Genomic DNA, 14,408 nt, shown 5'->3' with positions numbered 1-14,408 from the left:
TAGAACTAAAACAGACACTGTTAATACCTGACAATATGTGATAGGCTAGCAGCAGGTATAATGCATTTATCTTTTTTACAAGTTTTACTCTACAATAGTGCAGAAGCCATAGGTGTATGAGAAACACCTCCTTATTAAGCAATCAGTCACCAATTATAGGCATATGTAGACTTCACGAAAAACAGGATTTGAGGATTCAGCGCCCAACCAAGTGGGCAGACTCTGTATGGAATGATATGGAGCTCATAAGCGATTTAAGAGAAAACTACATATTTGCTAGAAATCTTACCTTCTCTGGAACATCACCACTTTGTCTGCATGAAGATCACTTAAATTAAGTTTTTTTCCTTTTTCTATTACGTCTGGGTGTTTCCTCAGAAGAAGCCATCCAATGTGAGAGAAAAAAAAGCCTCTCATTGCATTATGAGGGTCAGCATCCGTTTCTGAGTATTTGTGATGTGCACGATGGTCTCGAGCCCACTCATATATATCATTCTGGAACAATAGAAATGAATATATGTCAACTATATGACATTGTTTGAGCTATTCTATTTTCAAAGTATTTCTGTGCAAATACACCTTCCCAGATGGCTTCAATAAGTGTAGTGATGGGCTACAGGCAGCCCTACGGCTACAGGTGGCTCAATGAGCCTGCACCTGCAGGCCCCAGCTTATTCTAGCATACGCTCCTGCTCTGACTAATTTTTCTACTTTACGACCCATTGACAGATGGGGCCATGAGTAAATCTTGGCAGGTCATAGAGCAGAGAGTGAGACTTACAGTGAATGGAGCAGCAGAGTTCTGCCTCATGTGACCTCCCCTAACAATGCAGCTAATCTAAGAAGAGACCATTCTGCACTAATGGTTACGGGATAGTTAGGCAGGGTGGCATCAGTGATCAATTAATCGATAGAAGTGAGTGGCCACTGGTATTAAAAGAGAGGGGTGAATTTAGAGGCTCTGAATGAAATCTGGAGAAGAGTGAAGGGAGATTTTCTGAGAGCATGTGGAGCATTTTGGGGTTAGTGGGAGGTCTGTGGCATGTGAGAAAAGAGGGGCTTATGGGTAAATTTTGGAGAAGGGGGTGCCTGAGAGGCATATCACAGGTGTAAAGGGTATCAGGGAGCATTTTGGAAGTGTAGAGGTCAGTTTGGAGCTAAAAAAAAATATGCAGAGGAAAGGAGAAAGATGGGAGCAAACTAAGAAATAAGAGTTATGTGTCCAAGACTTATAATCTCTTGTTACAGATCTGCAAAATATAAATTTACTTAAAATAAAAGCAAATATAATATTTGCAATTCTGCAGTGCTGTTCTGTGGGAAAATAGAGCATAGTACAATAAGCAGAGGACCAAGATCTAGGAGTCACTATTTCAGGTGACTTAAAGGCCGGTAACCAATATAACAAAGCAATGAGGAAGGCAAGTCAGATGCTTGGTTGCATAGGGAGAGGAATCAGTAGCAGAAAGAAAGAAGTAATGATGCCACTGTATAGGTCATTGGTACGGCCTCATCTAGAATACTGTGTTCAGTTCTGGAGGCCATATCTCCAGAACGATATATATATACATTAGACACTGTACAAAGCAGGGCAACTAAAAAGGTGCATGACCTACAGCACAACACTTACCCGGAATCACTAAAAGATCTTTATATGTATAGTTTGGAGCAGAGAAGGGAAAGGGGGGACATGATAGAAACTTTCAAATATATTCAGGGTCTTAACAAGATACAGGGGGGAAACATTCTTCAAAGGAAGAGAAATATTAGAACACGAGGACATGCACTGAAACTGGAGGGAAGAAGGTTCAGAGGAAATTTGAGGAAAAACTACTTCACAGAAAGGGTAGTGGATAAGTGGAATATCCTCCCATCAGAGGTGGTAGAGGCTAATAAAATAGAACAATTTAAACATGCTTGGGATAGACATAAGAATATCCTTACAAAGAATCAAATAGGTTTAAATAGGGTTTGAGGTTACCATAGGTTAATAAAAAAAAAATGGTCAGACTAGATGGGCCAAGCGGTTCTTATCTGCCATCAAATTCTATGTTTCTATGTTTAAGAAGCAAAATACAAAAACAAGAAGAGGTAAAGCACAGATCATTCTAGAATTATATGTGCAAGAAAAGCAAAAAATTAACTGTAATACAAGATAATAAATAATATGTAAAAGGCAAGGTACAGAACAAACAAACTGCTGTATAAAACATGCAAGAGGCATGGACAAGGTGAAAGTGTACAAGAAGACGAGGAGGAGAGAATTTCTACCTAATGGGGGTGGGTAAGGCTGAGAGAAGGGGGAGGGGTGTGCAGACTGCTAGACTTTGATGAACAGGTACATTTTTAAAGAGCCTTAAAAACCTACAAATGGATAGAAACACAGGCACAAGTGGGATGGAAGTGTCTGTGACTTGTACCTGCTGTAAACCGGGTGCATATGCTACTGGTGCTGAGCTGCATGCATCTTAAGATGTGTACTACTCAGAATATGGAATATGCAATTATTTATGTCTGGCTTTTTTTAAACGTAAATTAGGCCCATTTTGCAGTCAACACCTCTTAATGACTACTGAAAATTACTAGTGACATTAGTTTGGGCTACTGCTGCTGTCTTTAGGAAACCAATTTATCTTACAATCATAATTAATATGACTTTCATATTGTACCTTCCTATGACTTTGGAAGACACTTCCTTTACCCTGATAAATGTCTTGTACAGTGGCTAAAAATAGTAACATCAACAACTAGATTATGCAGACTTAAAAGATGTTTTTTCTATTTTCCTCTAAACTTCATTATAACGTGCTTTTTTTCTGCTCACTGAAACCACAAGGAATTAAAAAAACAATAGCATAACTAACCTTTGTCTCTACAGCTATACATGCTAAAGGCTGTTTTGGTGTGTGTGTGTGTGTGTGTGTGTGTGTGTGTGTGTGTGTGTGTGTGTGTGTGTGTGTGTGTGTGTGTGTGAGAGTGTGTGTGTGTGTGTAACTAACCTTTGTCTCTACAGCTATACATGCTAAAGGCTGTTTTGGTGTGTGTGTGTGTGTGTGAGTGTGAGTGTGAGTGTAACTAACCTTTGTCTCTACAGCTATACATGCTAAAGGCTGTTTTGGTGTGTGTGTGTGTGTGTGTGTGTTTGTGTAACTAACCTTTGTCTCTACAGCTATACATGCTAAAGGCTGTTTTGGTGTGTGTGTGTGTGTGTGTGTGTTGAAAATACAAGGCTATATTTACTGTAAATGGCAAGGTCACAGACATTGTGAATGGCAAGGTCCTACATTACCATTTGTGCACCTGACATAATCATGTCCATTGGCTGACACCCCCATTGTGTTAAAGAATAAACTAGTAAAAAAAACTTAGATTAACAAACCATTACAATACTTTGTCCCTAGGTGTGGGCCTAAGCCTGTGTGGGAAATACAGCTCTCAGAAATGTCTTCACATAAATCTGGATGGGAGGTGCTCAAAGATGAAGTAGCTGTCATAGCAGACAAGAAAATCAGCATAATAGACTATTGCAAGACAGTCCAACTGACGAACTATTGGCCAAATTCACCCACCAAGCATTTTTGTGGCCCCCATTTTGTGAACAGCTTTAATTGTCTGAAAATATTTTTTTCATTTAGCTCACATTTATGTCGCTCTTAGCACACGTACCTGTGGTGGCCCCAGTCTTGATCTTTTTCCCAGATTTTGTTTAGTTTGAGGTTTTCTTTTGCACTCCATGCCTCTCTCATGCCATCAACTGATTACTTGCGTTCTTTTCTCCACTACTTAAATCTCATTGTACTCTAACCCAACCAAACCTTTCATACACGCAGATATCTCAGTTCCTTTAATTTTCAATAACTTTCCAGCACTTTGCAACAACTTCGCTCTTCAATTTCTACATCTTTCTATCTTGATCTGGCAATACCACATCTTAATCACAGCCTAGCAACGACCCATGATCAAGTGTCTTAAACAATTTGTTCTTCTCAGAGTCAACCATGATCTCAGCTATGGAACTGTCTTCATAAACTCTCCTGCAAAGCAGAAGGTCATTGGTGAAAGTCTTGTACCCTTCATGACTTCTTCAATTATACTGCTATCTACCACTCCCATTAAAATGTTCTGGACACTGTCAATACTTCAAACGTCCCATTTCCACTCAGGCTTTTAGCCCTAAATACCTATACAGTGAAACCTTTTTTCAACCCTTCCACACCAACCACTCCGACCACTATCTCTACCAAAGATCTTGATTCATACTTCAAGCTCAAAATCCAGTATTAAATGGTATCCTGTTCCTTCAAGCAACAATCTACTCATTTTCTTTCCTGCACCCTCTGGCATCTTCTCTTCATGTGATTCCACAAGTGATCCTCTTCATAGCCTCAGACTCTAGCTCCCTATCCTTTCAAAAACAAGAAACTACTTAACTGACATCTCTGTTTCGGTTGATAAAAATACAATATACCCTACCCCTCAAGCTCGACATCTAGATTTCTTTCATGACTCAGAACTGTCCTTTGTCCCCCACATCCAATCTGTATCCAAATCATGTTAAATGAATCTAAGAAACACCTTTAAAATATGTGTATCAATGTCACAAGACACTGCAAAAATATTTTACTCTTGCACTCAATTTCCCGCATTGACTATTGCAACTCCCTTCTTACTGGTCTTCCACTATCCTCATAAAACACTGCTGCTCAGTTCTGCCAGTCCCTACATTGGTTGTCTGTACTTTACAAAATCTAATATAAAATAATTCTACTAAAAAAAAAAAAGCTATTAACAAAACTGCATCAACCTACATCTCTTTACTTCTCTCAAAATATCTCCCAGTTCGCTCCGCTGTGTCCAAGCTCTGTACTACTCATTCAAACTTGCTCACATTCCCAGTTACAGGAGTTTTTTTTAGGCTGCACCCATTCTGTGGAATTCTCTCCCTTGTACAACAAGACTTCCAATGCTTTTTTTAAGTAACACCCTGCTGTTACTTCATCATCATCATCTATTTATATAGCGCCACTAACTCCACAGCGCTGTACAGAGAACTCTCACATCAGTCCCTGCCCCATTGGAGCTTACAGTATAAATTCCCTAACATACATACAGACAGACAGAGAGAGAGAGAGACTAAGGTCAATTTTTATAGCAGCCAATTAACCTACCAGTATGTTTTTGGAGTGTGGGAGGAAATCGGAGCACCCGGAGGAAACCCACGCAAACATGGGGAGAACATACAAACTCCACACAGATAAGGTCACTTAAAGAGTAAGGTAGCTTATCAAATTCCCAAACCACCCCTTTAAATATATTCTATTGTATATAACATATTTGAATGTATAGCCATTCATCCTTACGGTTCATGCAAAACTTGTATTTATTCTCTTTCTGTACTCACACAACATACTGACCCTCAAGCTAACATTGCTGTGTGACAATATTGTTCTGTAACTGGATCATATAGCCAACTAAGCACTTTTCCCATTGCAATCTGGCTGGAACAGTATGCACTTAACCACATGTACCAAACTATTTTATCCTAAATAATAATAATAATAATAATACTAAATTTACTTATAACATATATGAGATGCTCTTCAGGAACACACTTTGACAACACTGATCTAAAATATCTCCCTACTCGACACCTCCATTCTGCACAAGATCTACGTCTCTCCTCCACTCTCATCACATCCTCCCATTCTCGGTTACAGGATTTTTTCCGGGCTGCACCCACTTTGTGGAATTCCCTCCCTCGCACAGTAAGACTTTCCTCTAGTCTTCAAACCTTCAAGCGTTCACTGAAAACCCACCTCTTTAGACAAGGTTATGATATTCCTCAACCATCATCTTAATTTCCCTAGATTACCCTATTGCCATCCTCTACACTGCTAACGCAAGACAACAACCTTCTGACCAACATTGCAACACACACAGCCCACTCAGTACTTTTACCTTTGCAGTCTGGCTGGTCCATTGTGCAATATGATGTAGCACATACCCTTGTGTTTCTAACTCCCATTGTCCTATAGATTGTAAGCTTTCGAGCAGGGCTCTCCTACCTCTCTGTCTGTCTGTATTACCCAGTATTGTCTTATTAATGTTTGTTCCCAATTGTAAAGCGCTACGGAATTTGCTGGCGCTATATAAATAAATGTTGATGATGATGATGAAAGTAACCTATCATTTAAATCCTCAGAATAAATTTATATTTTACATTTAAAACAAGTTATGTCCCGTGTCAGCCTTTAGAAGGCTCCAGTGATGTTCTCATGACAAGGATCCTATTTATAGCCCAGTGCAATTTACCTAAATTGACATCAAATTGCTGGAAGGCAACATGAACTATTTAAACACTTAAAGGCCTGTGTTCTTAGCTTGTGAGTCTAAACCACTGTTAGCTAAGTCACAAGAACACTAAGTGATTAAAAAAAAGAAGTATATTAGTAATGAAAAAATAAACAATTAGTTATTAAGCTGAATCACAGACATAGTTTTCAGTCACCGGCAGGGGATCATTCACAAGTAAAATTTTGTTGTAGCTACATACAAAGATTGAATAGCCAAAATGACAGGCTGAGAAATTAATGCCACAGTGTCAGCTCCTGAGCAGTATGAACATAATATCATTTAAATATTACAAACAAAAACTGCATTCGTGACCACATATTCCCATAAGCATAGGTGGCCATAAAGTTCATTGACATAAGGATTCAAATGAAAACAGCCGAAAAAGTATTTTACCTGAAATGCCATAGTGTTTGCCACTGCCAGAAATACCCTTAGGGGCAACTTAGCTTTATAAGATCGATGGCTCCAGAGGCGGTGGGCACCAGCGGTCACTCCCAGGGCACTCAGCATGAAACAAACGGCACCTGTGGGAACAATTAATTTCATTATCTATACAACGCAAAAAATGTTACAGTATAAACGCATTGTTTCTGCATCAGTGCCCTTGGATGGTCTGACAGCCCAGGGCACATCAAAGTGCAAGCCTACCCTCTGCTCTCAGGAGACCACAACCTAAAGATACACCTGGTGGAAAGATCTCTGGAGACACACTGTACAAACATGTAGATGTTACATCAAAGCCCAACCTCCTATTCCGTTAGTAGCAGCCCTTTCTATATAATACATGTTTCTGGTTTTCTACCGAAATTCTGCTCATTTATTGCGTATATAAATAATAAGAGTAAGGGAAAATCAGGCCTGTCTTTATTACATGTGGTCATTTTGTGTTTCAGAATCTTTTTATGGGTCCAATTAAAAGTATAAAAAGTGATTGAAAGACCTGCCATCTCTAAGCGGGGTAGTATTGCATAGTGGATAGAGCTGTGCTCCTCTCCACAGACTCTGTTATTTAGCTCTGTAAACCCATGCTCCTTAGTAGGAGTAGATGTGCAGTTGAGCAAACTGAGGCACACAGCAAATACAAAACTGCTTTTGTACCGCGCAACAGGCGTTCTGGGCTTCTAAAATGACTTCCAGTAAAAGTACCAGCAGAAAGTTTATTGGACGGCTGCAAAAGACCCTTACATATGTTACTATAAAGATTTATAAACACTAATATTAGTGCTCTGAATGTGTTCACAATGGTGCCACTTGACACATAACAGTGTCAATCTGTATCGCTGCTCGCTGTTTCGTGCAGAAAACCAAGCTGTGCAATTTTATTTTGCAACTCCCGTACAGCCAGTGATGAGCCTAGGCAGACTAGAGGCTTTTTTTTTTCTAGACCAGGTATTTTTTTTTTTTAAATCAGATAAAAAATTATTATTATTTTTTTTTTTTACATTCTAAACAACAAAAAAGCCCATAACATTAGGCTTAATCCCCAATTATAACCCACACAGTGTTACAGGTATTATCAAGTAATCATACACAATAGGATCACAAAAGAAAAAACATTGACATTCAGATATTCAAGCCAAGGTATGCACATCTTCCACAAATTCAAGATGCAATGAAATAATAATACAGTTTTGATAATACAGAATATAATTGTTGACCTTAATGACTCAACAATAAGCGGCCGGATGTCTGCCCCTAGCACTCATTAGGAGAGCTCCACCTCCCTTAACCCTTCCGTAACATATGGGGATATCCCCCACCTGTACCATATTCTTTCATACTTATCCACTAGGTTCCTGCTGGTGTACATGAACCTTTCATGGCCGACTGTATCGTTAACAAGGTCAATCCAGCTTCTCAAAGTCGGGCCTTCAGGTGCCATCCATTTCCTGGCTATCACCACCTTTGCCAACATAAGTAACGTGTTGATAAGCAGTCGAATAAGTCTACGGGTTTTTTTGTTCAAGCCCAAACCAAATATACAGAGTTTTGGAGTCAAGGCCACCACTCCCACCTCCAATCTCTTAATACAATTCTCCACCTCTCCCCAAAAGGATGAAACCAGCGGACACTCCCAGAGCATATGCCAAAAATCCCCTTTCTCACTCCTACACTTGGGACAGCACCCTCTGACCCCCACTAAACTTAGAAAGCCGAAGAGGGGTGAGATACGCTCTGTGTAACAGAAAAAACTGGACCTGGCAAAATCTGACTGATGCAGTGACCTCTTTCGGGCTACACAACACTGTATCCCATGCCTTGTCACTAAGTCGCCCCAGATCACTCTCCCACCTGCATCGCAGCTCCGGCAAGCCCCCTTCACCAGATCCTTCCACCAATATTGAATACAAAAAAGAAATTTGCCGCCTTTGGCCCAACCTGGACAGTTGCACCCTTAAGGAGTCTGCACTAAAGCTTGGGGCAGCTCCCCGAAACTGCGAGGCCAGAGCATGTCTTAACTGCAAGTATCTATAAAAGTAACCCCTAGGTAGCTCATATAATCTCTGAAGTTGCTCAAATGAATATAATATCCCGTTTTCATACAGTTGCCCAATATGTATTATATTATAGATTCGCCAAGCTCCAGCTCCCTCCATCCTAATCATTTCTCCAAAATCCAAATTATCCCAGAGTGGAGTGCACGGATCTAACTCCAATCCACCCCCAATCTGGGCTGACAATCGCCAAACCTTCTAGACCAGGTATTTAGTTTCAATCTGTCAATTTTGCAAGGATCAATTACATGACCTGTATAGTGAAAAATCTGGCAGATGTATTTTGCTTGGGTAGGGGTCAGTGATTGTTTCATTTGCAACACTAATTATGTTTATGAGTTACAATATCAAGCAGATTTTTCAAGGAAGGTTAGGGCCTGTGCACAGGGATGGATTTCTGTTGGGAGGAGAGTTCTAAAAGCCATGTAAAAGGCATACCGTATTTCCCCATGTATAAGGCGTTCCCATGTATAAGACAAGACACACCTTAATTTTGGCCCCGAAATGTGAAAAAAAATATATTACGGGTTCAGAGCAGCCAGCCAGCACACTCTCCCTGCCTGTCTCTACCGAACGGACCTGCACATAGTGTGCAGCCGCCGGCATTAAGCCCCTGCAATCGCCCCTCCCGCTGCCACTGTACCTCTGCCCCCCTCCCCCTGCTGCCACTGAACCGCTGCCCCCCTTTCCTTGGATCCTCCCCGCTGCCACTGTACCACTGCCCCCCTCTCCCTGGATCCCCCCGCTGCCACTGTACCGCTGCCCCCTCTCCCTGGATCCCCCCGATGCCACTGTACCGCTGCCCCCCTCCCCCTGGATCCCCCCACTGCCACTGTAACACTTCCTACCCCCCCGTGGATCCTCGCTAGCACTGTATAAGACGCACCCAGTTTTTAGACCCCAAATTTTTGAGAAAAAGGTGCGTCTTGTACATGGGGAAATACGGTAAGAATTAAAAAAACAAATATAAAAAAAAAAAAATGCAGTACTTTTTAAACAAAAGTACAAGAAGCAGATCCTAAAATTATGCATTTTAACATATGTTTTATGGTAAAAACATCAGAAAAAGATTTTTTTTTTACAAACATATAAAGACACGCATATGCAAAAAAGTAAATAACTAAAATTATTTAGCACAACTATTACTGAAATAGATGCTTAACCTGCTGACAAGAGGTTAATACATTTTCCCTGCCAAACAGATCTGCTTTCTCATTAGTTCAGGAAGGGCTGAATAATTGAGTTAGCAGGATAATGCACTGAACAATTGAAATCCTAGGAAAATACATTGTGTTAGTTCTTTATGAACAGTGCCTTTGTGACCTTCTGGGTGTTTGTATATGGCATTATCTATGTTGTGCATATGTAGTCTTGCACAATTCAGGCTCTCAAATAAGTTACTTCCTCCAAACAGATGTATGCAGAAAATGTAGTAATACAGGTGTAATGTGATGATTACGGAAATAAACAAAAATAACTGTGAATCGAATATGACATACATTAACCTAAAGCTACTTCTTTGGGGTGTGCATCTCCAGCTTTAAACAATAAAACAAGTGAATGTTCTATTAATCTATTTATTTTTCATTTGCACCATATTTACCTACTGTCAAGTAACATCTTAAAATTCTGTTGTCATAAAAATGCAAAAAATATAGCTGTGGTATTTACAATGCAATGCATAAGATAGATACAAGCTGTTTATCTGGTCAATGCAGTAGGAGGCCGCAGTAAAAGCGCCAATTGCTGCCTGTTTTGAAAAGATTGCTGCACTTTTGTGTGGTTGTACCTTATTTACTTGTGTCCTATTTTTCACATTTATAAATGTACTCATGTGCCTGTTAACTGCTGATTTAATTGTGTAGCCCTGTAAGATGCCCAGACATTCTCTCTGTGCTGGCCTTCACCTCTAAATACAAGTGGCCTCTCTTGCCATCCATTCGCTACAGACATTTATTTTCTCACAGTATATGAGTATTTGGTTTCCCTCCCTTGAATCTGGGCCAACATCTTCTGCTGAATAAATAATGTGCAATTTATTGTGATCCTTTTTATGCAGTGCACACAGTCAGTCAATAGCTCCAAATTATCTAATCCACTGAGATAAGTGCAGGTATGATTTCAGAATACACCATAAATGCTCAGTTAGGTTCAGATCTGGTGACCAGAAGGCAGCGATATATGAATAATATCATAGTCATGTTCATCAATTGGGTGATCAAACATACTCCCATCAGGAAAGAAATGCTGCAGCATGGAGTGAAGATGATCGTTCAGTACCATTAAGCAGTGACTAGATAGACCATGCCTTCTTATTGAAAGACTGCACACAAATCATGCTACGACAATACACCCCACAACATTACAGAACCCTCAGGTCTCTAGGTTGGCGCACTTCTACATTTGTCAAGATGAAGGACTATTTGTTTGACCATATCACCTTCCTCCACTGCTTATTAGTCCTTTGTCTGTGCGCTATCTCTGCAACACTGAACTCGCAAACGTGCATTAGCAGGCGTTATAAGTGGTTTGTGCGCTGTAACCTGACTATGATGCCCTGTTGGGTGGCGTTCTCAGCAGAGCATAAGTTGCGGTACAGGGTGAAATTTGCAGTCAGTTGATCTGCAGTTTCTCATCTGTGTTTTGCTCTGCACTCTAAATGAACGGTGCCTTAGTGGTTAGCACTTCTGCCTTACAGCACTGGGGTCATGAGTTCAATTCCCGACCATGGCCTCATCTGTGAGGAGTTTGTATGTTCCCCCAGTGTTTGCGTGGGTTTCCTCCGGGTGCTCCGGTTTCCTCCCACACTCCAAAAACATACTGGTAGGTTAATTGGATGCTAACAAATTTACCCTAGTCTGTGGGACTCTCTGTGTGTGTATGTTAAGGAATTTACACTGCAAGTCCCAATGGGGCAGGGACTGATGTGAGTGAGTTCTCTGTACAGCACTGCGAAATTAGTGGCGCTATATAAATAAATGGTAACAATAATAATAATAATAATAATAATGAATGTAAATTGCAATGCATAATACATTATGCACTTCTATTCACTGTATGCACTTTAATCAGCACCTGCCTAGAACCAACTTTTCCGCAGAAGTGCAACATGCAAGTGTGAGTCCCATTAAAATGACCCAATCTCCTCCAGCTCAGAGATCTTTTGAAGAGTGGGACTGGAGGTTCATGGCAAGGAATGCCCCTGAAAATGGCCCAGCCCACCCCTTTACCTTATTATACTAATGTTGCTCCACAAAATGAAACCTTATTTCTGCACTGCTCTGCAAAACGAGAGGCACTAGAGCACCTACTCTGTACTTTAATAGGCGTATAATCACTTTGCCCAACTCCTCCCTTCTGCCTGTGTAAACTGCTGCTTGTCTCCAAATAGTCCTTTTGCTCTGCAAATTTCTGCACCCCAGCAGACATGTAGGTGCAGACGCAAAGCAAGGTGCCCCACAGGGCGAAAGCTGTATTTTTGGCGCTGAGAGATCACTTTGCACTTTGTAAATTACCTCAACTCTTTCTTTTTAGTGTACAAAGTTCATGGAACCATTTTATACCATTAAAATATGGTCTAATGTCAATAGAACTATTGCTTATGTATAGTGTTGCCTTGGAATTGATGAAATACTAAACATAACCTGTCACATTTGGGATAATTAGTTGTTCATGTAGCACATTGTGCACTATTTAAGTGTATAAAAGTCTAAATGACTGTATTATTCACTAATGACACCAGTAGGCTGGTGTCATTAGTAGATGTCATTTAGCCAGACTAGTGGTGTTCTCCATTTTTACCAACTCCCTCTGTAACTTGAGTGTGTTCACAATAATCAGTTGGTCACTGGTCTTGTACACGAAACTCTAGTTGCGAAGCATTATGGCTTCAGCTACTAAGAAACATAAATTTAAGAGTGGTCAGACGGGTTGGGTGAGATCATATCAAGCAAAACAGTACAAAATCAGCAAGTCTATTAACAATTAAAATGGTCAAAGCAGGTGGCAAGTTCAGTTCTCAGAAACAAAAACAAGGCTGGTTAAGAATATATTCAGATAAACAACAGTAAATAAATAACTAACGGGCTCCCTTTGAGGTCAGGACTGTTTAGTTATATATTCATATAGCTAGAGTAAAGAAAAACAAAGTTCAAAGTTTCAGAAACTCTCTATGGGGTATATTTACTAAACTGCGGGTTTGAAAAAGTGGAGATGTTGCCTATAGCAACCAATCAGATTCTAGCTTTCATTTATATAGTACATTCTACAAAATGACAGCTAGAATCTGATTGGTTGCCATAGGCAACATCTCCACTTTTTCAAACCTGCAGCTTAGTAAATCTAGCCCTATGTGTTTATCTATCCCACTGTCACTTCTAGCTGGTGTCTTAGACCCTCTTCTGCTGCAGGTATCACAGACTTTTACAGAAGCTGACCTGTAATTGTCTCCACTGTGCATAGGCTTTAGGCCCTGCTAAATGGAGCAATGGTTGTGTCCCAGAAAGCTAAGGATACCTACCAATCTACTTGCCTCAATTTAAAAAATAAAATGAATCTAACATGGAAAAGCTCTTTAAATTATTTAATGAGAATTAATATTAAAAATAGCTGATTTTTTTATGTGCAGCAAAGTCCAGGCTGTTAAAAAAAAATAAAATAGAAAATAATAATAATAATAATAATAATAATAATAATGTATTGGGAAAGAAGAGTTTATTGTCTTACCAAAAACCAGGGTAGCAGGCATTGCAAATGGTATAAAAAAGAATCCATACAATGCCCCTACATGTAGCAATGACATCAGTATGACATTTCTCCACACTATTTTCATTGGAGGTTTGGGACCTTTCTTCTCAGAATAGGAGGTGTCAAAGATGTCATCTGTCATGACACGGTCTGCCCCAATGTCCTCAGCAGTTACTGTGGGAGTCTCCACACATGTGCCCACAGTCTGACTACCTCGGTACATCATCTTAACAGAGGATCGAAACTGAAAAACAAATAAAAGTAACAGAATGTTAATTGATAGGATGAGATATAGACAGAGCTGAATATATCTATACCACAAAGTGTACAATGACTATATTATATATCTGCTTGGATAACTACTGAACAAACTAAGTGACTTGAAAAACCTGATACAACGTCAACAATGCTAAAAGAATGGAAAGTCTAAAAAAGGGCCCACGCACATGGGCATTATTAATTCAGTTTCTCCTTTGTTCTTTTTATAACCGATGAACAGAGGAGAGACAGAAATTTACATAGCGATCATTGATTTTTATGTGGAGACGTTGATGCAGTGCACATGACCATATTTCAAAGCGGATGGCAGAACGGAACATGTTCCACATTCCCCCATTCCTGTTCCGTCTTTGTAAAGACAGTCACGCACTACTCTGCCATCTTCACATAGAGATCAATGATTGCAATGTAAGTTTCCATGTCTCCTCCATTCAGCTGTCAAAAATGGAATAAAGGAGAAACGGAATTAAAAATGTCTGTGTTCACAAAGCCTAAACACCGTCATTGTTCTTCTACATTAAAGTTAGTATTTTC

The 14,408-nt window shown here is 40.0% G+C and overlaps 1 protein-coding gene across 4 annotated transcripts in view; it reads right to left on the bottom strand.

The window, feature by feature from the left end:
* The window catches only part of SCD (stearoyl-CoA desaturase), a 50,183-nt gene that overhangs the window by 11,605 nt on the left and 24,170 nt on the right, over positions 1–14,408 (bottom strand). For all 4 annotated transcript variants that reach the window (XM_075216600.1, XM_075216604.1, XM_075216601.1 and 1 more), the window contains exons 2-4: positions 13,575–13,839; positions 6,748–6,878; positions 290–495 (exon numbers count right to left, since the gene is read on the bottom strand). In XM_075216600.1, coding sequence (XP_075072701.1) covers positions 290–495; positions 6,748–6,878; positions 13,575–13,839 — 602 coding nt within the window. The remainder of the gene's footprint in view (positions 1–289; positions 496–6,747; positions 6,879–13,574; positions 13,840–14,408) is intronic.

This window comes from Mixophyes fleayi, chromosome 6 (assembly GCF_038048845.1).
Source record: "Mixophyes fleayi isolate aMixFle1 chromosome 6, aMixFle1.hap1, whole genome shotgun sequence".
Lineage (NCBI taxonomy): Eukaryota > Metazoa > Chordata > Amphibia > Anura > Limnodynastidae > Mixophyes > Mixophyes fleayi.
The sequence above is the reverse complement of the archived record's forward strand: the minus strand, read 5'-3'. Positions and strand labels throughout refer to the sequence as shown.